General features: G+C 39.9%; 1 protein-coding gene across 1 annotated transcript; it reads left to right on the forward strand.

The window, feature by feature from the left end:
- Nucleotides 1-446: 446 nt before the first annotated feature.
- gabrd (gamma-aminobutyric acid type A receptor subunit delta) lies at nt 447-24,960 on the forward strand. The gene is made up of 9 exons (XM_005938119.3): nt 447-974; nt 14,716-14,831; nt 16,743-16,810; nt 19,405-19,625; nt 20,023-20,105; nt 20,337-20,474; nt 20,889-21,044; nt 22,535-22,746; nt 23,896-24,960. The coding sequence occupies exons 1-9, from the start codon at nt 907-909 to the stop codon at nt 24,220-24,222; spliced, it is 1,389 nt and encodes a 462-aa protein (XP_005938181.1). The 5' UTR covers nt 447-906; the 3' UTR covers nt 24,223-24,960.
- The last annotated feature ends 840 nt before the right edge of the window (nt 24,961-25,800 follow it).

Here is a 25,800-nt window from a genome sequence, read left to right on the forward strand (position 1 = left end):
ATGACAGTCAACACAAAAAGTTTCAGACATTTTTCATAGTGCATGTTTGAGGTTCATTTCCAAGAAAAACATTAATTACATTTAAAAAAGAATAAATAATTTATTTAAGACAGTTGAGTGGGCTTCATGCTGAACTTAGAAAAGAAAAAACAAAAACAAAGTATCGGTCCTATCGCGCTAGTATCGACTCGGTAACAATACTAGCGACACTATTGTCCACCTCCATAGAAAGGACCTCTGCGCACACTTTGGGCAGCCCCCCTCCCAGTTTGATCTTATTCCAACAGAAAGAATCACAACTTTATGTGAGCCACTAATTACCTAATGGAGATGAGTCAAATGTGTCAAACATTACATAATATATTGAAGTCCTTTGCTTATGATGCCATTCCTGCCACCCCCCACCCACCCCCGCCTTCTGTGTCCAGATTCAATCTGACGTTTAGAGGCCAAGCGACGGAGGGATCGACAGATTAGCGAGTCTCCCTCCCTCTCTCCCACCCTCCCTCTCTTTCTCTCCCTCTGCCTCTCTCCATCCTTTTCTCTCTCACTCGCTTTCTGCGCTGTTGGTGGATGTCAGGCGGTGGATCGGCTCCTTGTTTCGGTCGGACCCGGAGTTTTGTCTTCATCTTTTTCATAAGCGCGCTCTTCTCTTGTGCGCTCCTGGACGCGGAGGAATCGGGGAGCTCACGACCATGGGGTCACCATCACCTTCACCTTCAGCACCACACTTTACTTTCTTCTCCGCGGCGCTGGATCGGGAGGAGAGCGCACTAAAATAATAATAACTAAAAAACAAACAAAAAAAGCTAACAAAAAATCCTCTTGTGGGCTTTGTCGTCGAATTACATTGCGGGGGAACTTTTCTCTTAGCATTACGCATATATTAATCTGACAGCGTGTGGAATGGAGATCCCAACTTTCCTGTTTTCGAGTCTTGCTCTGCTCTTCGTCGGAGGAGATATTTTCACCAGGTGAGATCAGCTGTGCTTTTGTTTTTGTTTTTTTAACTTCTTGCAGGTGTCTTATGTGCTTCCCACTGCGGAGCGCTATGAATATTCCGGAAGAAGTTAGCCGTCAAATTATAAACGGTGTTAATAATAATAAGAAAGCAACAAACTAGAACGATAAAACAAGGAAAGGCACTATGATATTCATCTATTTAGGAGCAATAAACTGCTCTTCTTATTAATTTAAATTCTCGCGTCAGTTGAAGTCCTGCTTGTTGTGCAACCGCCTCCCACGACTCAGCGCTAGCAAAACTCACGTTCACGTTCACTCGTGGATAAACGGACTTCTACAGGCTTACATAAAACTACTTATAGACACCCACAATCTGAAGTCTGCTTTCTTCCCCGCTTGCATGAACCTGATGACACCATTTGCATAATGCATATGCATAGTAAGAGGTGATTGTTTTCTATCCCCCCTCCCCTGGTGATGAATACCAGCTGAGTGGAAGCGTTTGCGTGCGCGCGCGTGTGTCAGATAATGTCACGAACCTCCAGGGGGTGACATTATCTGCCACGTAAGGGATCAAATACATCAGATGATCCCATGATGCAGGCCTCATACTGCAGTAAACACAGTACATTTAAATAGAATATCACTAAGGTGCTCAATTTGGGAGGTTAAATTAAAAAAAAGGTGTAGGTGCTGCTGGGAGCTTCAGTCGTGAATGCGTCTCTGAAGTAGGATTATTCCAGGTTGTGTATTATAAGGTAAAAAAAAATTCTTAAGAGTGATCCAGTCCTATTCAGCAGCGGTTCAGATTTCAGCCATTTGAAAAGATTTATCAGGACCATTGTGCTGACTCTGAGGATAAATTACCTTCTCACCAAGGAGCAGGTCAGGTCTGTCTAAACTAGTTTACAGTGCTCCGTTTTCGACAGAAGCCTGCATTCATCGGCATTCAGTTCGCAGGATAATCAGCATCTACTACAGAGCTTCAGTTTCAGTACTTGCTTTCACACTGAAAAGGGCAAAGGGTGAAACTCTGAGGAAAATTGGGGAAAATCACCTCTATTGTCCCTCTTGGCTGTTCACCAGTAGAGGGAGTAATAGCTATTGTAATTGGATTTTCCTGCCTCCAGTCACTGCTGTTATTATTATTTTGTTCTCAGTACAATGCAGAGTGTAGGCTTTTTCTTGCACCTCATTTTGTGTCATCTCTCTCTCTTTCTCTCTCTCTCTCTCACACACACACACACACACACACACACACACACACACTTTGCAGAGGAAACCTGCACGCCGCTTTCTTTCCTCGCTCCTGCTCTGCAGAGAATCACCCTGATTCTCTTTTTTTTAGCTCCTCGTTTATCCATTTCACAAAAGTTGCTTAGCTAAGTTGCGCCTCACCACCTTTGGTGTTGCATGAATTTCACAGTTTTTTCTTTACAGCTGAAGTGTCACTTACCCTTCACTTTACAGAGTACAATCTGCATCTAAATGGACTGTATAATGTCTGTAACAGAGGAGTGGGCTAGAAAACATGCTATTGCGTAGTAGAGAAAAGCATCATCCTTTGGTCATCAGTAGCCCGAGATAAAAATTGTCTTGAAATGGTAACTGTTAAATAGAGTGCCAGATATGTGTTAATCCATCCCTGAAAGTACTGCCCAGTAAATGCTTTTAAAAATCTATCATGCTTAATCTTTTCAGGGATGATCTTAGTCGTTTTAGAAAAGTAAAACTATAATGTACAACTTGTTTTTAAAGATTTAGGTCTTCGGGTATTTCACAAAAAGTGCCTGGTAGTATTTAAACCATTGCAAATAAGTTGTTGGCCTGTACTCTCTCACACATATCTCTCATTAATAATATCAAGTCACTTTAAGCCAGGGAGAACATTGCTGTCACAATGTAGAAGCTGCACTTTACTAAAGTGACATGTCTTATTTACACATTTTTTATTTCCACAGGTGAAAGTGTCACTGATATTAAAAGTGTTGTTTTCAAGAGAGATTTGACAAAGAGGGCAGCAGAAATAGGAAGAAACACAACACTTCAGTTCTATAAACGTACTTTAAGGCACCAAAAAGCGCTGGAATAACACACAGTCACAAAGATACCTGCAAAACAGCTCATTTTTTTCTTTCCTTCTTTATTTTATATTTAACTCATTTTGTCAGTCATGTGGTATACAGATATGTACCAATACAAGCAAATACATTAGACATAAAAACCACACCGAAACATCATGAGTCACTTTTTGGCACGACACCTGGAATACAGAGTGAGTTAAGAAAGCGACTAACGCTAATCCCCACCTCATTCACCTCTGCCTCAGTGCACGAATATTGCAAATGATCGACTGTATAATTTTCTGCAAGTGTTGCATGACAGTTTAAATTTTCATGTCTACAAATTGCAGATTTTTGATTTTGATTGGATTGGGCTTGTTAGCAAAATGCAGTGAACCTGTCATGATGGGCGATGCATTGCTTTATTCCAGTGTGGGAAACTTTAAGGGAACTGGACAGAACTGACATTCATACAAGATGGCAGGGAGTTAATTTACCGCACTACATTGGTTGAATTGATTCAAACACAGGCTAAGCCTTTTCATTAGCTTTTGTCACTATGAAAAAGGATTAATGTGTTTTAGTCTTTTTTGTACCAGCAAAGGTGTGACTAATATAATAATGGTGGCTCTGTTATATGTATGTCTAGTCATTAATTCCACCCGTGTTCTTGCTGCTGTCACAGTCCACAGTGGATTTCTATCACAAGGGCCAAAGATCATGTTTTTAAAAAGAAACGAAACCTTGAAAGGTCAGCTAGGTCATTATTTCAGAACTGACACTGACAAAAAAAAATCCATGTACATGATTGACCTGACTTCCAGTGGTTTACCAGTTGTAAGAATTTATTGTGACGCAGCAGCTATATAAAGTGTCGAGTCTGCAGTGTTATTATAATTAGACTTCATTCAGCTCTGATTGCAGGAGATAAGTCAACAGCGAGGCTGCTATCTGGTCACAAAGACAGGAACATAAATCAAAACTCTAACCAGACCCGACTCCCGTGACACGCAGGTGCTACTAAAGATAGCTGAACATACCGACACAGGTGCCTGCACAGCCAGATTACACATAATACTTTCATGCATGTCGGTGTGTGGTTATCACCAGCTGACTGGAGGTTGAAAGGAGATTCACAGATTGTGCGCTACAACAGCGATATCTCAAAGACCAAGAAATGTGACAATAAGAGTGCGGGGGAGAAAAAAATACTGATTAAGTCCAACAAAGCTAATCTTTGAAAGAAATGAGGACCAAAAGAGATTTAAGCAGTCCTATTATGCATTACATTTTCTCCTCTCTTATTTATACTGGTAATTGTGGTGGATTCTCATATTAAATAATGAAGTAATGCACACATAATCCCTGTGAACTCAAAGTTTAGGCTTGATACTTCTCAGATTTTCTACTTCTCAGAGTTTAATGTCCTCATAGAGGGATATCCTTAATACAGTGTGGCTGGCTGTGAGCGCAGAAGACCCACTGACATGCTGTTCAAACCTAGCCAATTGTATAAAAGTTAGCTTAAAGAGAGTGGGAAGTGAGCTAAAATGGATGATAAGGATCTGATGTAAGGATTAGTTTGAGTTGTAAATACAAAGCCATTTTAGTAAACTCCAAATTATGAGCAAATGGTAAATGGATTGGTTTTCATGCAGTGCTTTTCTACTATACTTAAGCACTTAAAGTGATTTACACAACACACATTGTTCACTCATTCATACGCATGCACTTTTTTTCTATATCTGAATGCTTTTCTGTCTAACATTCACACTCTGAACGCATCAGAGAGAAACTTGGGGTTTGGTATCTTGCCTGAGGATACTTTGGCATCCAGACTGGAGCAGCCAGGGATCAAACCAACAACTTTGTGATTAGCAGATGACCTGTTCTACCTCCTGAGCTCCAGTCTATTAAGTATATAAGGCCTTCTTTAAATAGGGCCTTTGTTGTAAACGAAATGCATTAAAAACTGAACACAAATAGAACAAGAGACTCACCTGCAGGCTGACTAACCCCCCGGGGAAAAGTGTTGGATTACTGACAGAGCAAAGCTGAGTCTAAAGCACTCTTTAAGAGCCCAATTGTGGCATTTATGGACTAAAATGCACAGATTGTAAGGAGTGTGGGTCTATCCTATTCTCGGGGCCTTGCTGCAGGTCAACCTGGCCCCACGATGCAGCTAATCATATTTTATTTTAACTGCTATTCGAGCAGTTTAGCTTAGAGCACACCCGGGAAGAGAATTTTAGTGTCATTATTTACCTTTTCAGAAGGACATGCACAGGAGGTCACTCCCCACCTTTGTTTTCATGCGGACGTGTAGTTTAGGAGCAGGTGGCTGCCCCTGCTTCATGCAGGAGGATTTAAACTCCACATTTTATCATCTTTTCTGGCTTGTCACACTTGTCCTTAAACCTGCACTCAGGTGAAGCCCTTGTCCTGACTAATCCGCATGAGAGACTGACTCAGCGGATAAATCCCCCCACCGCCCGGAGACTACATTTTCCAGTAACGCTGTGTTTTGATCATGTTCCCCCGGCTGCATGAGCTGGCTCCGAAGCCTGACTGTGAGCTGGCTACAGGGTGATGCAGGCACACCTCAGCGCCTCAGCTAGAAGCCGCCTACTCAATTTATGTTGACATATCACACGTAAATGGGAAAAGGAAACAGTTTAGGAGAGTTTTGCTGATTTCATTAATTTCTAGATAATTATACATGAATTTATTTTGCAGTTTGCATGTCACTGTGATAAGTATGTTAAACGCAATGAAATTAACCTAATGATAAATACCAGCAGTATCTAATCCCCATGAGAATGGACAAGGCTGTGATACAGCAGTTCTGCGTTGGGTATTTTGCACTGGTTACACTCAAACTGTAATGTGAGTGCTTTGGAAACCAGTGCGTAACAGAATTTCCTGTGCATTTCCTGCAGTTCCTTCTATGATCATTATATTCAAAGCAAATGTCAAAATGATTTGCTTTATTTTATCCAGCGGAGGTGTGATGTGTCGGCAACGTGATGTGTGACGAAAGCTAGTCCGTGACAAACTATCCGAGTTTGGAGATGTTCTGGGTCTTCGGGCTCTTTAAAATAGCGCAGGATATTCACTGACCTGAACGCGAGTTCTGCAGCATTTTCCGTTCAGATAAGGACCTCTCTAACAGCAGCACTGTACAGCATGATCATCCCACAGACTCCATCACAGTTTTTTAAATTTTATTTTTATCAGAGGCAGAGACAGAAGTCCTGTGTTTAGAGACACCATTATGTAACTAGAGTATCAGGATTCATACATATGAAGTGCCCTTGAGCAAGACATCAAATCCCTCCCAGCTGTTTTGCAGCTGACCTTTGAGCTTCCTGTAGAGGGAGGAGAGCAACACATGTCTTGGTATCAATGAGAAGAAATGGAAAGGGTGCAAGGCTCACAGATTTAGAAACAGCAACTTATCTTTTTTTGTTTCAGACATAAATTTAGTCTACCATAAATTTTCTTTTTCTTCTTTTTCTATTCCTTTCCCTGTTTTTTAGCTTGGATAAACTTCAGTTCTAGACCATCATACAGGAAAGAGATAAAGTGAAAGATAAAGCAGTAATTTGTCCATGCATTACCTAATCATTGAGGGTTAAAGGAACGATCTATACACGACGTGTTGCTGAATTATGTTTTTTGTCAAGTATGCTAATTTTATTTTGTTTTATTCAAAGGTTGCATGAACATAGCAGGCACTTTAGCACATATAGCTCACGAAACAACTGTTTACATCTTGTAAGCTTCAGTTGGCTAATTCCACAAAAAGCAGTGACACTGGTGCACAGGTCAGCCAATCACAGCCTTGCAGAAAGACGGCTTTGTGACTTATAATTAATTCTTTTCCCCGTGATGCATGACTACACCTGATCTCAGTGTTTCCTCCACCTGCCAAACCCTAATTTAGCCCCCAGTTATCACAACAATCCGCCCCACCAAGCCCAACTCTGTCTAATGGGGATAAATGTTGCTTTTTACCATCATAATGAAGAAATAGTTTTAATGATAGAATAATTTTTAAGCTTTCAAAATGCTCACAGTGATAAGCAAATAAATAAACAATGCCACCCATTACTACTGCAGCTATAACACATCCACACTCGCTAACACAAATTATTATTAGTATAAAAATATATATTCTTAGACATTAGAAACTTTAATGTTTAAAAACACAAATGTTGGGAGAAACTTGAATACTTTTAACAAGAAAAAAAAGAGAAGTTTGTTTTTGAAATTTGGGACTCTTTCTTTTGAATGTACTCTACATTATCTATTGATACTTGTATTAAAAAAATGGATGTGCAGAAGGAAATGGAGCACTCTGGAATGCAATTAAGACTGACAAACATTATTTGAGTGCAAATCTGGTCAATAAAACATCTGTTTGCCGCATGGCAGCGCAGCACAGACCCTTAATTATGACTGCTAATGCAGTGCGAACACCGTTAGAAACCCACACCTATAAATGTGAAGCAGCTGTTCAGTGATTTAACTATCTATTTATTCATGTTTTATTTAATATTTATCCCAGTTTGATTCATTTCACCACAGAACTAATAGAAACAGTTAGATCAGGGCGCTGATAGGTAGTCCAGGTATCGATTTGAGCGATTATACGATACTGATTAGGGTTGTTGGTGTGTGCTGTGCTTTGCATTCACAAAAAGACACCATAAATTTGAGTGAAGCCGCTTCTCTTTGTTTTTCCTCTCCCCAACTGTTTAATGTTAGCTCACAAACAGACGGCAGATCCGAGCCCTGAGAGAGACGTTTAATGAAAGCGAAATATAGAAGGATTAGGAGCGTCTGCAAATGCACACCCTCTCAACTGCTTGTCATGGATGGAGGGGTGGGAAAATGAAGAGGCGCAAATGTTTCGTAAATCCAAGAAAGCAATCAAATGTTCAGACCGGTGCGTCTTTCAACAGAATACATTTGATTTTTCTTTGGAGAAGAAGTGAAGTTGTTTTTTCCTCCTTAAGCAAACTGATATGTTTGTAGAGAAGGAGAACATTTGGTGTTAAGAGAACAGCTTGCAATAAAAGCAATAATCTGTGGCAAATGTGAAAAATTATATATGTATATGTGAAAGTCAGTAAAGCCAGATTAATTGAGTCGATAAAAGCTTTTAGTTGGGATTTTGGACCCTTGGATTAACGTTTCTTCGCATGTGTTTTAGAGTAAATTGAAGCAGCGCTGCACACGAGCAGCCCCCATCATATAAAGAGGGAGAAAAATTAAAAAAAGATGCTGTGCAACAACCACACCATGACAGAAAAGAGTCTTAGTTATTACATACAACTCCTTCACACTAAATATTCACAGCTGTGTGGGAACTGCAGAGAATAAAGGCACCAGGGCCTTAAATCTTTAAATCCTAAAACAGTTAACAACTGTAAAATGAGTGTTAAATTGCAATAAATAGAGTTCTACTATAGGATTTGTGTGATATACATTTCCACCCGCTTTCTCCTCCTCTCCAGACAGAGGTCTGTTTGACCTTGGTGTGTTAACAAATGACTTGAAAGAAACGCTCTTTATTTCCAGATTTAGAAACTCCCAATTAGCGCAGAAATCCAGGAGTCACTTAGTGATTAATTAATTCACTCAGTGCTCCCATTTTTTTAGTCATGACAGTGATTGCCAGACTAAAAATACATCTGCCTCTGCAAAACAGATCCACGAGAAAATGATAATGGCATGGCAGAAATGTTTATTTATTTTATTTCATATTCAGTTAACCAGCCGTTACATTTTGGTGAATAGTTTCCGTATGGCAGCGTGGAATAATGCTGTGCTCTCGGGCACGTCGACTTTCTTCAAATGTCAGCCCGATTTCAAAGGTCAGCTCGCGTCTTTTCATTGTCGAACGATCTGAACACCTTCCACGAACCCCCCATGCGGTCCATTTCCCTGTCGATACCCCCACCGCCGGCCTTTGGATGTCAGAAAAATCGTATTTGTTTGTAGCAAAAACAGTCAGCACCTTCAATTTTGCACGATAGCTTTGCTTCTAACATTTGATTCATCTCCATGTGTCTTTTTCATGGTGATGTCTAACAAGCCATGCCTCTTTTCAACATGGACTTCTCATTTTTAAACTCCCCTCTAAATCTATGTGTATGGATCTGTGTATGAGTGTTTCAGAATACAAAACTGCCACCTGGTGGTATCTCAGCTGTGCTACGTTTGTGAAATCCTTCACAGAGGCTCCTGCTGTTGCTGCTCACAGTGCTCACAGTGTTACCTTTCTGCCCTCAGGCAGCACTCAGTGATTTCCGGATCCTTAAAACAGACAATAGCTTTAAATGTTGCTGTTATTCCGCTCCTGGCACATACACAGAGGTGGCAGTGCATGGGGGCAGTTTGAATTGAATGCAAAACAATGCATGCACAAAGGTATGTTGTTCAGAATAAAAGTCCACAGTGTAATGAGAGCCTATTTTCAGTGAAATACAGCGATTTGGAGGTTTGTGGAGTGAGGCGCAGCATTTTGTTTATTATGCGCTGTGTGGAATCTGAGGCTACGCTGTTAGATTTGGATCTGCTGTCAGACTCCTTGTGGACAAAAGCACGCTGTGGAAACACGACTGAGGAAAAATATGTCAGCCAGGCTTTAATCAGCGTGGCTTTTGAATGCTGAAACAAGCACAGACTTTAAAAAAAAAAAACTTTTTGAAAGGACGCCCCTGAGAGATGTAATTTTGCGCTGACATTCAGCATCTTTGACATTCAGGATTTAATCATTTTCATGCAAAGAGGAAACAAAACAAACAAACAAAGGACGAGTTGCTTTGAGTGAAAATAAATGACCAAATAATTGCACGCACATGTTTTTTTCTTAATGTTTGAATCTTAAGAAAATGTGATTCCCTAAATCAGCGATGAATAATTCAAGGATGCAAGAGAGTTTTGGAAAACATGTTATTAATAAAAGTCATGTTTTTGCGCTCCATCTTTTTCAAAAGCACATGCTGACAAGTTATAGGACTAAAAATGATAATTAAAGTGAAGGTTCCTTCATTTTCATAAATAAACACTGTATTTAAAGCAGCATCAGTCTTTTATAAAAGCACTAAATTAAAAGTAGAAGGTGTAGCCGGTATGGATGACTTCATTTTCAACTCCCTTAGCCTTTTCCTTCTCTCTTTTTCCTCTTTGTTTCCCTATTGTTTGCTTTAGTCAGCTAAAAAGAGAACTATTTCTGTTTTTAGCTGGTGGTAGCTGCTGGGGCTTGACTATTACCCTGTTACTCTATGTCATGTAAATGTGTAAACATCTGCAAACGATTAACAATTTGAGCTCACGTTGCTCTTTTTTTGGGGACCTTTTGTTACATCAAATATTTTTCCTCCAATTTTATACAGTTGAAAAGTAGAGATGGATATCACCGATATCACATATCGGTATTGGTGCGATGCTGACCTAAATTACTGGATTAGATATCGGAGAGAAATAAAAAATGTAATAAAATCCATTAAATATCACAAAAGCACCTCACAAAACGTGCGACATGGCATAACTCAGCTCATAACCTTAGCACGTCGGAGGAGTATGCATCACGTGATAGAGCGGATGTGACGTGCGAGACCAGTCGGCGGTCTGGTTGAGCATTTAGAGCCTCGCTACCAAACCAGCATTTCATCTCCGAGAAAGTTATCCCAGAGAAGTAAAGCAAGTTTGTAAGTTCATCTCTGAATGTTTCTAAAGCATTCCCACGTTAAGCTTACCAACCGATACAGTATATGGAGCGACTGCCTCTCTCTCTCCCTCTCCTGCTGCTACTTCAATCATGAAACTGATCAATGATCAGCTGATCGGCTTTTCTGTCGTGACTCCCGTCTCTCTTGTTTGTTTTTGGCCCACTTTGCACCAGAAAGAGGAAACCAGTGGATACACAACAGCAGCACCTTTAAGCTTGATAAGCTGTTGTTAGAATGGTAACTGTGCAGGGGCGGGTCTAGCAAGGTTTAGCCAGGGGGGCAGGTAGGGCATGAACAGAGAAAGGGGGTCACAAAGAAATACTTTTCTTTCTTATTCTCATGTCTAGCTTTTAATAAATAATTATCTGAATCTTACAACCAAAGTATTCATCTGATGTAAAATGTATAGAAATACGTTATTGTATATAGTAACTATTAAGTCTAATATACACCCTAGTAAGCTATAGTACTTTTTCCTTTGGGAAGATACCATCTGTGCAGTCTGCAGTTCTGTTGAAGAAAGATGTTGAATCTAATCATTGTAGAAAAATAATTGATTTCTGTGCATTTAAAAAATTTTTTTAACACGTGCATTAAATTAAAGTCGATTACTTTAATTAAGCATTATTAGGTGGAGGATGGGGGGTGGTTCCCCTTTTGTTTTGGCTGGGAGTTGGCAACCCTATTAGTTAGGTTGTACTCTTTAAAATACCAGAATAGGGAGGATGTTCAGGTTTAAGTTTATTAGATTGATCAGTATTGCTCATCTATGAAATATTTTGGGTGCAGTATATTTTTTGCATACAGGTATAACAAAATAACTTTAGTTTTGCTTGTTTTTTTTAAAACTTGAGTATCAACTTATACAAAATGCAGCAAGATATTAAAAAACACACACGTTTTATTCGTTATAAAATACGCTATATTGGATTTATATCGGTATCGGCAGATATCCAAATTTATGATATCGGTATCGGACATAAAAAAGTGGTATTGTGCCATCTCTATTGAAAAGTAAAGTCTGACTAATGTATCAGCATTATCAGCCAACATTTGGTATTTGCCAATTTATAACAGCTGATAAGATAAGATTAGATAAGATAAGATAACCTTTATTAGTCCCACACGTGGGAAATTTGTTTTGTCAGAGCAGAAAGTGGACAGTGCAAAGTTATATAGCAAAAATGAGAGAACACTGGAATACAATAAGAATAAGATACTGTACACAATAGAATAGAATAGAATAAAATAATATATATACAATAGGATAAAAATAGAATACAAATGCTATATACAACTGAGTAAAAATACAACGTCAGAAAAAGAGCATTTGTGGTTTGTGTGTCTGAAAGAATAAAAAATATTGGGCTATATATTGGAATGTTGGCTTATAAATCACCCCATATAGGTACTGGTACTAGAAATTGTATACTGGCCGGCCTCGATTACAGGATAGTCAACGGCTAACATGAATTCCTTCCATTAATCTGACAGATTCTGAACATTTCAGCTTCATGTCTGGATGCACGACCTGGTCACTTCTGCTGTGATGGACCTGGTGACATTTACAAACACAAAACTGAACTGCTGATTATGACTGGACATAAATCTCATGCTCTGTATGAGTTGCTCAGCATAATTGTTTATGAGAGTGACATTTGATCTATGTTTTGCCATAACAGGGGGGCTTTCATCATTTTATACTGTCGTCAATTCAGAAGAGAGGGCTCCTCCTCAAGGAGCCTTTGTATGAATGTCAAGGGAAAGTCTCTCACATATTACAGGCACACACAGAGTTGCACAAAGAAACACAAAGATCACAGTGGCAATAGATCACAGATACAATTAGACATTTACAATACTGTGCACAATTCTTGAATCATGCCTCACTTCTTTATAATTTGCTGTCAAAGAGCCAGACTTTCTAGTCATTTATAGACTGGTCTTGAGCAACAATTCTTCAAGCTTCTTCTTCAGTCTGAAGGTCTTCTGATCCTTTTTTTTTCTTTTGCACTGTTTGCTTTCTGACTCATTTTCAGTCCAGTTCTTGACCTGAGCATTTTCAGAGGAACTTTCTTATTTTTTGTTAAGCCACTTAAAACTCACCTATGAATCATTCGAGCATAAAATTTAGCAAAGAGGCAATTTTCTTGCTAGTAGCGTGTCAGGATTATGCAAAATATATAATTTGCTCCCAGTTTTTTGATAAACTAACACAGTTCAAAAGGCACGAAGTTGCATTTTTGCACTAAAAAGCTGATTCCCAAAGAGCTATTACATGAAAACCTGGCATATTTCAGCATAGAGTGCAGTGTGTTGTTAAAAATTTACTAGACAACTAGACAAGTGAAGGATAAAAGAAGAAGTTGCACGTCTAAAATCTATATACAGTAGAATACCACTATCTGAAATCCAAACAGGAAAAAATCTAGCAAAAACCTAACATGGTGGAAACTGTATTGTGGGCTAAGGTTCCATTTCAACCAGTGGTGTTAGGGATCCACCACCAGTACCATCTGGAAGGATCTGATTGACAAAGACTTCCACGGTAATGGCAGCCAACATATAAAGAAGAGCTCAGAACGCCCTTCAAGAAGCCTGGGGAACTATTCCTGAATATTAGCTAAAGAAATTATAAGAAAGCCTGTCCAAGCCTGTGTTGAAGAATAAAAGTGGTCATTCCAAGTATTAATTTTCAAGCATTAGAATCGCACAAATTCAATTTTTACCTTATATACTATATTTCCGTGTACATTTTAAGTGCACCTATGTTACGTTTTTCTGACAAACTTTAAAGAGATGAAAGGTTGCTCGAGATTTTTCCACAGTCAAGTGTGGGTGCACTTCACTAGACACAAAGATCCCTAATGTTCTCTGTTGCCAACACTGATATAAGTGTGACCTGAGTCTAAATTACTTTAATCAAATGAAATTCACTTCAATTAACTTTATAACAACAGTCGCCTCAAGGCGTTTGATATTCTAAGGTAAATACCCCTAAAATAACAGAGAGCCAACCCCAACAATCAGATGACGCCTTAGTGACAGTGGGAAGGAAAAACTCCCTCTTAACAGGAAGAACCAGGCTTAGCGAGGGTCAGCGATCTGCCATGACCAAACAACACGCTTTGGAAGATAGTCAGAGATTAATAATAAATAATGATTATTTGCAAGGTGGTGTATAAATACATAGCGAAAGAAAAAAGGTGAGTGAGAAAGAAACATTCTGTGCCTCGTGGGAAGCCCTCAGCAGTATAGGCCTATTGCAGCGTAACTAAGGGTTGGTCAGGGTCTTCTGATCCAGCTCTAACTATATGCTTTTTTAAGATGGAAAGTATTAAGGCTAATCTTAAAAGTAGAGATGGTGTGTCTCTCCTGAATCCAACCTGGGAGCTGGCTCTACAGAAGAGGGGCCTGAAAGCCTCCCATTCTACTTTGAAATATCCAAGTACGTCTGCAGTCTGAGAGTGAAGTGCTCTTTTGGGATGATATGGTATCATGAGGTCTTTAAGAAAAGATGGAGACTGATTATTTAAGACCTGGTAAGTGAGAAGAAGGGTTTTAAATTTAATTATGGATTTAACAGGCAGCCAATGAAGAGAAGCTTAGCTAATTGGTGTGTGTCATCTAGCTTCATGGATAGACAAACCTGGGTATCATCTGCATAGCAATGAAAATGTATACTATGCCTTCTTATAATACTGCCTAAGGGAATCAAGTGTAATCCAAATAGACTTGGTCCTAGCACAGAATCCTGTGGAACTCCGTAATAGGAAAAATGAATGATTTAAATAATGAATCTTATTTATGTTTGAAAAAGTGGTTATTGTGTCAAATTTTGAGATACTTTTACGTATGCTACTAACTCTATCTGAAGTTCTGCCAGGCTTTTCCTGTGGACGTGTGACTGGACAACCACTGAAGGCTGCTGTGTTTGTTTTCTTTAGGGCCATGCTGAGTGACGTTGGGGACTATGTAGGTACAGACATTGAAATATCCTGGTTACCTAATCTGGATGATTTAATGAAGGGCTATGCCAGAAATTTTCGCCCTGGGATAGGAGGTGAGTATGAGATCTACTGCTTGTGGCGTTGGGTTACATTTCACCGCCTCACATTTACAGCCATCCTTAGCATCACCCAACCGAAGTCCTAAGTACAGGAGCATGGATTGCACTTCATCTTCCAATTCCATTATCCCGAGAGGCGCCTTTGGTTTGGCTTTTCCTGTACGACATTAAAACAAGGCTCTGTTTACCTCATACAAATACATATGCTGACATGTGAACAGTTTGTTAAGGACACACACAAAAAACATTTATTAGAGAGAGGCTTTGCAGGAGGACACGCCGGAGTGGAGCGGTGGCACAAACATTGTGTGCTGCTCTGGAGAATTTGCTAAGAATGGCTGCCAAATGTGAAACATTCAATGACCACAGCAATAGATTTCTCAATCTCACAGCTTAACTCAGCTGAGGAAAGGTGAAAATGTGGGGCAAGAGTGCCGCTATCGCCACACACATACCACCCTGTGCATGATGCAGAGAATCATAATGCAACATCATGTGGTCACTGCATTTCTATTTATGTCACATTTTAATGTGTTGAAAAAGGAAGCTAAATGGAAGGCTGTTGTGACCACTGGGGAATCATGTCTGTTATTTCGGGGCAGTTTCTTTCACTCAAATCCCACCCCATGCTATTAATATGGAGCAATAACAGGGCCTTAAATATATGATAATTATGAAAAATGGTTTTGCAAGATAAATATAATTTGTAAGGATAGTGATGCACAAGATGTAAAGAAAAGACATGACAGACAGATTGTTTCATAAAAAAAGCACAATGTATTTTTTTTCTTTACATAAAATTTATGGATCTTGTTATCGCCTCACTTGAACACTGAATATTAGAAAAATTAATAACTACACAAAACCTGATTTGAAAGTTGAAAACCATATTATGAACCAAAGTGTCTGAATGTTTCCAATCTCACATCATTTTAACAGTAAGGGAGGATTAGTTCTGCAGTGGAAGTGGAGTCTCTTTTTATATAATGCAAGAAACTAATATACAGTAACAACTTTTCCCACTGTAAACATCAATATGTGCTGCCAAGGTTTCCAGAGTGCAAAGCCTATTTGCAAATGCAAAGTTTCTGAACTGATAATGCTGTAAAACTTTTTTCTGGAATTTTAATCTATTTGCATAATTAGAGTGGTAGCAAACAAAATCAATGCCACGTTTCTATGGTAATGCTACACATTGTGCTTCATTCTAATATACAGCGAAATATTTTCTATTATATTTACTAACCAGAGTTGGTAAAATAGCTGTTTAACAAATGTTATAGTCATCTTTGTACCTGCGCTGGAGAATAGAATCACATCGCCCTCTAAACTCTCCCATTTACATCAACATACAATAAGCATACAACTGAAAACCTTTCCCCATTCACTTGCATTTGGTGTTGAAAATATGAATTACCCAAAATGGCATGGGGAGGTGTTGAATGATGGGAAATGATTCCTTAATGTTTAATATATTTTAAATAGCCTTTCTGTTCTGCATCACTGAGCCCCCCCCCGTAGTTTCTGCCCTCTAGCATTCGATGACTGCTGCACGCTCCATGCTAATCATATGGCAAACTGTTGAGTGAACGCTACAGCGTATGTGTGCGTGCGTGTGAATGTTGGCAGAAGCTCTCTCTGTGCAAGTCCCTGAAAGCCCAGTGTTGTTTATGAATGCCCATTGTGTGATGTGCCACTTCGCATGGCTAAACTGGATAATGCTTAATCTCTATGCACCGTAGGAGTGTTTGGACGTGGGAGGAAGGTGGATGGGAGAAAAACAGATGGGTTATGGAGTTAGGATGGGAGGGACCAGAATGGGAATCAGAGAAGTGGCGTGGGTGGGTGTTTGAGATGGGGAGGGCAAAGGTTTGCCCTTTTTTTTTCTCACCATTTCCTCTGCAGGTCCGCCCGTGAACGTGGCCATGGCTATAGAAGTAGCCAGCATTGACCACATCTCTGAAGCCAACATGGTAAAGAACAGACACTCGCTCCTTCTTTCTGCACCGAGATTCTCTATCATCACTTCACAACTGTCGCAACGATCAAAGATTTACTATTTGCATAATCCTGACATATCCCACTGCAATTCCCAGCTTCTACCGTTCTACCTTTAAAAGCCGGAGAGCAGTCAAGTCAAGAAGGCTTCTACCTTAGACCCCCGCGGAGTCATCATTTTGCGTTTCTACCTTTAAAAGCCGGAGAGCAGTCAAATGCTGGAAGTGGAAGCTAAATTGGCTAGTCATTCATATGTATATTGGGTCGTTACCTAGGAATTCTGGAGGGAGGGGATTGGGGGAGAAATCAACACACATGAGTCTAGGTCCTTTGTTGCTCAGTGGTCGTTGATCAGTGGTCCATTGTGGCACCATTCAGAGCACTGGTACAATAGTACCAGCAAGATATGGGAAGACATTGCAAATGTACTTGGATTTTAGGTTGCAAGCCACCCAAAACATATATGATACATATAAGTACATATATATATGTACTTGGATTTTAGGTTGCAAGCCACCCAAAACTTGATCCCAAACTTGTCAGGTTTACTTGCAATATACTGCAGGAAACCCGTCACCCCGTCGTTCTGTGGTCCATTGTGGCACCATTCAGAGCACTGGTACAATAGTACCAGCAAGATATGGGAAGACATTGCAAATGTACTTGGATTTTAGGTTGCAAGCCACCCAAAACATATATGATACATATAAGTACATATATATATGTACTTGGATTTTAGGTGCAAGCCACCCAAAACTGATCATGATATGATATACTAAAACCTACCGTTCTGGTCCATCACATAGGCACTACAATAGTACCAGAGATATGGAAGCTGAATTACTTGGATTTTAGGTTGCAACCCTGTTTCCATACTTGCGTATTGTGTGCAATGGACAACCCGTCAACACGTGACCAAAGACCCTCACGTTCAGTGGTCGTTGATCAGTGGTGCCACAATGGACCACAGAACGACGGGGTGACGGGTTTCCTGCAGTATATTGCAAGTAAACCTGACAAGTTTGGGATCAAGTTTTGGGTGGCTTGCAACCTAAAATCCAAGTACATATATATATGTACTTATATGTATCATATATGTTTTGGGTGGCTTGCAACCTAAAATCCAAGTACATTTGCAATGTCTTCCCATATCTTGCTGGTACTATTGTACCAGTGCTCTGAATGGTGCCACAATGGACCACTGATCAACGACCACTGAGCAACAAAGGACCTAGACTCATGTGTGTTGATTTCTCCCCCAATCCCCTCCCTCCAGAATTCCTAGGTAACGACCCAATATACATATGAATGACTAGCCAATTTAGCTTCCACTTCCAGCATTTGACTGCTCTCCGGCTTTTACAGGTAGAAACGCAAAATGATGACTCCGCGGGGGTCTAAGGTACTACCCCGAAATGACTGCTCTCCGGGGGTGTAAGTGTTAAACGCATTCAGTGTGAACATTTGTGACACATCGGGCGAGTTGTTGGATAATTTCAGACTTTCATGGATTTTGTAAAGTGAAACATCAAATCCAATGGGGCAATTCATGTTTTGCACAAATATCATTTTGCGTAACCTTGTAATCGTGAGCGGCGCCATGTCTATCATGAAAGAAGGAGTTTAATCTTAAAACGCTTCAATTCAATATGTTTTTTTTTTTGCTTAACATCTGAAATAAAGTCCAAAGTGTGGTAGCCAAAAGAGCAATGAAACTAAAACACAAACACAAAGTGCACAGTATTCAGGGAAAGGCTGCAAAGTAAGACAATAAAGCCAAGTGCTTTATTGCTTTTATGCTGTGAGGACACATAAAACACAACCGGACACTGAACTGCTGCAGTAATATCTGAATTATGCAAGCAGAATAGTAAAAAAGCACCACAGTATTTACTCACGTCACCAGCCAGTGCGGCATGTGTGCTCCAGCATTGTTTGCTTCTTTTTCAGCCTCCTCTCTGGTGGTTTATGCTGTTTGATGCTAATTGCGGTATTTCACTCTTTGGTTGTGTTTTTCTGCATTTGCAGCCAGATCTGCATTTGTGTGGCTCACCAGGCGTTTGAAGATGGCTTTTTGTGTTTTCTTTTCTTTCTATATTTCTGTTTGGTAGGAAGTTCAGTGTCACATTTTGCTGAAATCTCTTGCAATAGGAACAAAATATTTAATTCAAATCTACAATTTAGTGACAAAAGAGTTATTATTCTTTTTAAATTTTGCGATTATAACAATAATTAACAGCATTTTAACGGTAATATCAGTTTTAGGGTTATGTCTGAAAAGAAATGTGTTTGGACCCTTTAATTAAATGTTGCATTCATCATTAATTGAAGGGCCAAAATCTCTTCTTACTAAAAATTCTTATTGAGTAATTACTTTTCTTTTCTAAATAATTTCATATTTTGACACAATCTCACCAACGATTTTTCCTATATAAATAAGTTATTCCCAAAACCGCCCAGAATAATGAAAAAAATTAAATATATTTTTAAAAATACAAAGTAAATATAATTGAACCTAATATTCCTAACAGTCTGTCTCCCGTTTTACATTCCGTGGTGTTCCTGACAGGAATACACCATGACTGTGTTCCTGCGGCAGAGCTGGCACGATGACCGCCTGTCCTACAATCACACTAACAAGACTCTTGGACTGGACAGTCGGTTTGTGGACAAGCTGTGGCTGCCCGACACCTTCATCGTTAACGCCAAATCTGCTTGGTTTCACGATGTGACCGTAGAGAACAAGCTGATCCGCCTGCAGCCTAACGGAGTGATTCTATATAGTAGCCGGTATAAACAAACAGATCATTGTCTTCTCTTTCTTTTGCCTACAGAAAATTATAAGATAATTCTGCAGTTTCATCTTAGCACACCAGAAATTTTCACTGTCTTTCGTCATTGTTTTGATCCGACTGCACTGTTTTGGTTAAATATAACAGTTCTCATTAGCGCTGTGTTTGGATGCAGGCTGTTTTGAGCAAAAATGTAAAAACAAGAATGCATGAATAGTAACTAAATGGACTTTTCGTTAAAGAGTCAGATTTTTATACCAGGAGTTAAATAATGAAGGATGAACATGCAAAAAGAAGATCAAAGAAAATTAGTTTTTATTTGAAAAATGACAAATTGAAGAAACTGTAATAGCATCTATGTCAGGGTTTGATTAAGCGAGCCGTTTTGTTCCTAGAATCACTTCGACAGTGGCGTGTGACATGGACCTTACCAAGTATCCCATGGACGAACAGGAATGCATGCTGGATTTGGAAAGCTGTGAGTTGGAATTGATATTAAGTGTTCATTTCTTCCTTCCTACATTCATCTTTATGGGTTAAAAATGTTATTTCAGTTTATTGCTGAAACATTTCATTGTGCGAGCACGGTGACATTTGTGAAAGGTTACAGTGTCTGTGACAGGATGAAAATGCTAAATGTTGAGCGAACCTCGCACATCTGTGTCGGCTGGACGGGTAAATGTCTTTGTTGTTGTTGTTGTTTTTCTAGATGGTTACTCCTCAGAGGACATTGTGTATCACTGGTCGGAGAGTCAGAGACACATTCACGGTTTGGACAAATTAGAGCTTTCCCAGTTCACCATCACGGACTATCGCTTTGACACTGAGATGATGAATTTCAAATCAGGTGAGCGTCACTCTTTTCTTTTGTTTTGTGCCTGTATTATGTTTTACAGGTATGTGGTGGTTTTGGACTTTGGTCCCTCTTGTATTGGAGAACTCTACACATACTTCTTGAAGCATGACTTCTTTTTTTCAACCAGAGGCACTTCTGTGGTTGTATTCTATTCGTAGACGAAATGCATCAAGGCAGACTTGCTGCTGAGCCAGGCAGGAGATTTAGGAGATGAGAGCAGTAGCTGCTGGGAAGATGCAGCTGCAACACCATTTTATGCGTTAAATCTTGAAGTTGTGCCACTAGGGGCAAAAGCGAGGCAAAAGATGTTGCCTAGCGTCAGAGCCTGTGAAGAACAATGGCCTCTTTATGATAAATAATTAACATGTTTGGTTTTATAAAGGTGACTTGTTATTTGCTTCACAGCGGGGCGCTTTCCGAGGCTCAGTCTTCGCTTCCAGCTGAGACGTAATCGAGGTGTCTACATCATCCAGTCGTACATGCCTTCGATATTACTGGTTGCAATGTCCTGGGTGTCCTTCTGGATCAGCCAATCAGCAGTTCCTGCTCGTGTATCCTTAGGTTAGTATTAATTGGATGAAGTATATTTGAACATTTCGAAAGGGGTTATTTCAGTGAAGGTTGGTGCTCGTTCGTCCTCTGAAAGGTTAAACCACATAAATGACAGTTTTCTTTTCTTAGAGTCTTACTGCGTGTGGGGTTACATTCAAACTAATGCATTGTGGTTACAAGGAACTCATAGCAGCCTATTGATGACCATCACAGGATACAACATAGCTCAATACATGCTGATGTTAAAGCAAAAATAATAAATCTTTAATTCAGTTCCTGCACATATTTCTTCAGGTCTCACACAGATGTCCTCACAGGCCTGAATATGTTATCTCTACCCCCCAGATATAAGAAACATTGGTTCTCTCCCCCAGTTTAAATCTCAACTCAAAACCATCTGTTCAAATCTGCATATTCACTGTGAACCCACTGTTTGTTCATTTTATCTTGTGCTTTTGTTTTATTGTCCTTCATTGTGTCATTGTTCTATTATGTATTTTATCCTATTGTACAGCGTCCTTGGGTGTCTTGAAAGGCGCTTTATAAATAAAATGTATTTATTATTATTATTTTTTTGTTAATTAAAAAGGATTTATGATTAAGTATTTTACATATGCCATGCAGCCTTACCTTCTGCTATGAAATCAGACGCACGTAAGCCTTAATTTCGCAATTGAACTTTGCAGTTTCCTGTCTGAAAATTGCCCACCTGCCTCAACCATCCCCTCTGCTTGCTCATGTTGAGATTTTACTCAAAGAAGAAGAAGATATATATTTCTTGATGTAGTATGGATACAGCTAAAGAGCTTCTCAGTTCCCACCTCTCTCAATGGTCCTGTCTGTTTCAGTCAGTGTTAAGCAGCTTATTAACTTGCAGGTGCAATGAAGTTGTGCCCCTCTGTTTGGCTGCACACACTGGGGGACATGCTATGCAGACAACAGCTAGACAACTTGGTGGGCCAAAATATATCAAAATGCTAAATTTGCATGCAGGCTAAATTAAAATTTTGGGGGATCGGGCCCTCTGGCCTTGAATTTGACGCATGAGGATGAGACAAGTCAAACGTTCATGTCCTCTCAAGACTAAAATTCTGAGGAATGTGCCAACAGAATCACTGATGAGCTGCAAACATTTTAGTTAAAGCAAGAAAAGACAGCCTCATCAGACAGCCCGATGAGGCTGTCTTTTTAAGTTTAAATGGAAGATTTGAACCAGATGATGGGACATGAGCAACATTCACTCTGAGAGAAACATGAATATGTACACCAAATATTTTTGAAAATCCTGTTCCTCATTTTGTTTAAAGCTACCAACAGAAAGGGGATAGTGTTCCCTTAGGAAACCTTAGATTAACCACCTAACTGACAGTTTATACTGTTGAGATATTGTTGTCTAGACTACAGTAGGGGACCAACCAACCTACAGTCTGAGAACACTAATCAAGAGCCCCACATCCACAGAAGTCGAATTTCTGCTTTGTTTTTGTTCTTGTCCACAGGGATTACAACTGTTCTAACCATGACCACGCTGATGGTAAGCGCTCGCTCGTCCTTGCCCCGAGCGTCAGCCATCAAGGCGTTAGATGTCTACTTCTGGATCTGTTACGTGTTTGTGTTTGCGGCCCTCATCGAGTACGCCTTTGCTCACTACAACGCTGACTACCGACTCAAAGAGAAAGCCAAGGTCAAGGCCAGCAAGCTCAGCTCCGAGGTGAGGATCACTCATTCGATCATTTCCGCCATGTACACCTGTCAGCAGACCTTTCAATATGGAGCTTCGGGGCGGTAGGGTGGGGGTGTTGCTACTAAATTGTGCACACCTCTTAAACATAGACCTAGGCCGGACATCAGGCCTTGGTGCTGACAAGCATCCATCCCACTGACCTTCAGCAGGACATGAATCTCTATAGACCATAATGGGAAAATAGATGATCGCCCCACAGGAAGCAATAGTGATTCTCATCATACTGTCAGCTTCTTAAGTTGCTGGTGTCCATCATAACTGAGGTAAACCTTCAGAATAACAGTGGCCGCACCTGCTATAAAACTATGAGTTCAGAAATATTAAACGTACCAGATTACCTGTCAGAGCAGTGAAGCGATTAAAATTAAATGTTGCAGTGGAGTGATTGTGAAAAAAAGGAGCCAAAAAAAAGAGTTGATGTGAAACTGCAATGACAAACCTGAACACAGCATACAATACTCGAGCACGACTGATATAGGGTATTTTACATTGATACTGATGGATGCAGATATCAAAGTATTTTAAAAGATAATATTACAATAAAATGGCCGATGTAAGTTTCTTTCAAACATACGAAACATAAACAGATTTCTCAAACCTTTGTTTTATTTAGTTATTTATTTACTTGTTTACCTTCTGCTCAACTCAGCTCAGCGCCCTCTGGTGGACAAACTATGCAACATCAACACTCAAAAAATGGTTGAAGTGCCTCTTCTTTACTTACATTTATATTAATTGTCTATTATAAAGGCAGAAACAATAGTTTTGCAAATGAGCTGACAACATTGGTCTGATCGCTTATGCTCTAGTGAGTACGGTGTAATCAAAACTGCCAAAAGAGATGATAATCATTAATACCACACAATTAACCCTTACCTTAACCACTGACAGGGTTAGGGTTAGTCGTGTTTTTATTTAAAAAAATGAAGCGTTATAAAATATAAAGTACCAGGATGGACCAAATACTTAAGAGCTTTTGCTTATAAAGTAGTTATAAGTTATAGTAGTAGACCTCATGAATGCAAAGGGGTTGAATTGTCACTTTTGCCAAATTTGCCAGAATAGAGCTCTGTCAGGTAAATGCTTAGATGCTTCTCTGTCTCCTCCTCTCCACAGTCTATTGTAAAGAACGGCAAACAGGCAATGGTTCTGTTTTCCCTGTCAGTCACCGGCATGAATCAAGGCGTGGTCATTTCCAACCGCCACAGTCGAGCCCAGCGTTCCAGCAGCGAAATTCCCGGGGAGGGTGGAACGGAGGAGACGGAGCCGAGGCGGAGAAGATCCAGGCAACCGGAGGAGCGCGAGGAAGAGAAGAAGAAGTGCTGTTCCAAGTGTGTCTGCAAGCCCATTGATGCAGATACCATCGACATCTATGCCAGGGCCGTGTTTCCTTTCACTTTCGCCGTGGTGAATGTGATCTACTGGGTGGCGTACACCATGTGAAGAGGAGGCAGCGGGTCTGAGCGAATGGCTGCCATCCAGAGCTGTATATAAGAAACTGCTGGAGCTGTGCCACTTTAATGCTGGCAGACTGGTGCAGCAGAAATATACTGCAGCCTTCAGTAAAGGCGAGAACTCGTCAGACAAAAGACAAAATAAAGTATAATGGCCTGTGAATATGGAAATATGGTAATTACTGGAAGTACGTAGAAGTTTAAGAAGTTTTAAGAGGATTAAAATATATTTAAACACAAACAATGTCCTGCAAAGGCGAAGGACTATGTTGCCTGTGGAAGACATACAGCACACATTTAATACAGTTTAACTAACAACAAACACTTCCACATCGACCTGTTATATAAGCCGGCTTAACACGAGACACCAGACCTCACGTCCACCAAAACAGCCACACTGACCACAAGCTCTCCTCTAAACAAATACAAATAAGCATACTTAGCCTGTCTAACTCCACAATCAGTGAACCACTTGTTATCTCACAAAGCAAAAACACCACCCAGACAAGAGGATAACGAGATGAGGTGTACTGCTATTCTGCATGGCTGAGAACTCATTACCCCCTCTCCCCTCCCGCCACTGCTATCCCCTCTCTCTCTCCCTCTCCTTTGGTCCCCCACCCTTTTTTTTTCTGTTTATTTTCACGTTTAGGACACCGACTGGAGGGTCTTATCTCCCTCTGCCAGTTCTGCCTGTTTCCTTGCCATTAAAGGACTTCCTCCACTACCTGTGTGTGTGTGTGTGTTTGTGTTTCTCTCTCCTAGCGCCAAATGATCTCTTGAAAGCTAAATCCATGTTGGTTAGGTATATTCAAAAGAAGACAAAGCTGCTTGAAATCCCATCTGGCAGGTCCGAACATGCAAAATTTTAAGGGGTTATGAATAATTAACTTATCAATTATACTTTGGTCTATTAATAATTTCCTACTCGTGCCCGTCCTTTGTCTGAACTGGGAAATTGATTTCAGGAGACTCGTGGATTAGAAGGCACCACAGCGCTTTAGTTTTCTTATTCAGTCACTACATTAAATACAGTGTATTATGTGACCTCCAGTTTGAGCATTTCAGCTTCTTGAATCAGAATGAAACTGCATCTGTGATTAAATCATCAGTTTTCTTTGCTTCTTTGATGAAAGGTTCAAGGTGGACACATCAGCCAGTAACTCTGAATGTTGTAATCAGTTGTAACAAAGTGTGGTGTCCACAGATTTACAATACTGTACAAAAGTCTCAAGGCACACTTCATTTCTTTATATTTTCCTTCCCAGGAGCCAGACTTTCCAGTAATTTCTTTAATTAACAGCAACAGTTCTTCAGTTTTCTGAAGGTCTTTCAAAGTTTTTCTTTGGATATTGGCTGCTTTTTCAAGCACCTGTACCTGACCATGTCAGAGGAAAGTTTTTTGATTTCTTAAGCCACTTAACACTAACCTAGGAATCATTCAAGCACAAAAATGGCACCTGACTCAAGGGATGAACCAATGTTGTGTATACAGATAAGAGACAACCAAGCAAAATAGCAGTTTTAAATTGTATCTTTTGGGACTTTATTACTAGCAGCCTGTGGC

The sequence above is a fragment of the Haplochromis burtoni genome, unplaced genomic scaffold (genome assembly GCF_018398535.1).
Source record: "Haplochromis burtoni strain Fernald_Lab_line unplaced genomic scaffold, NCSU_Asbu1 Contig_244, whole genome shotgun sequence".
Taxonomy (NCBI): Eukaryota; Metazoa; Chordata; class Actinopteri; order Cichliformes; family Cichlidae; genus Haplochromis; species Haplochromis burtoni.

Excerpts from the sequence above, each read along its gene's own strand:
- gabrd (XM_005938119.3), top strand. The coding sequence starts at position 907 with ATGGAGATCCCAACTTTCCTGTTTTCGAGTCTTGCTCTGCTCTTCGTC. Across the intron at positions 14,832-16,742 it reads TTTTCGCCCTGGGATAGGAG|GTCCGCCCGTGAACGTGGCC; the intron begins GTGAGTATGAGA and ends TTTCCTCTGCAG. Across the intron at positions 19,626-20,022 it reads GTGATTCTATATAGTAGCCG|AATCACTTCGACAGTGGCGT; the intron begins GTATAAACAAAC and ends TTTTGTTCCTAG.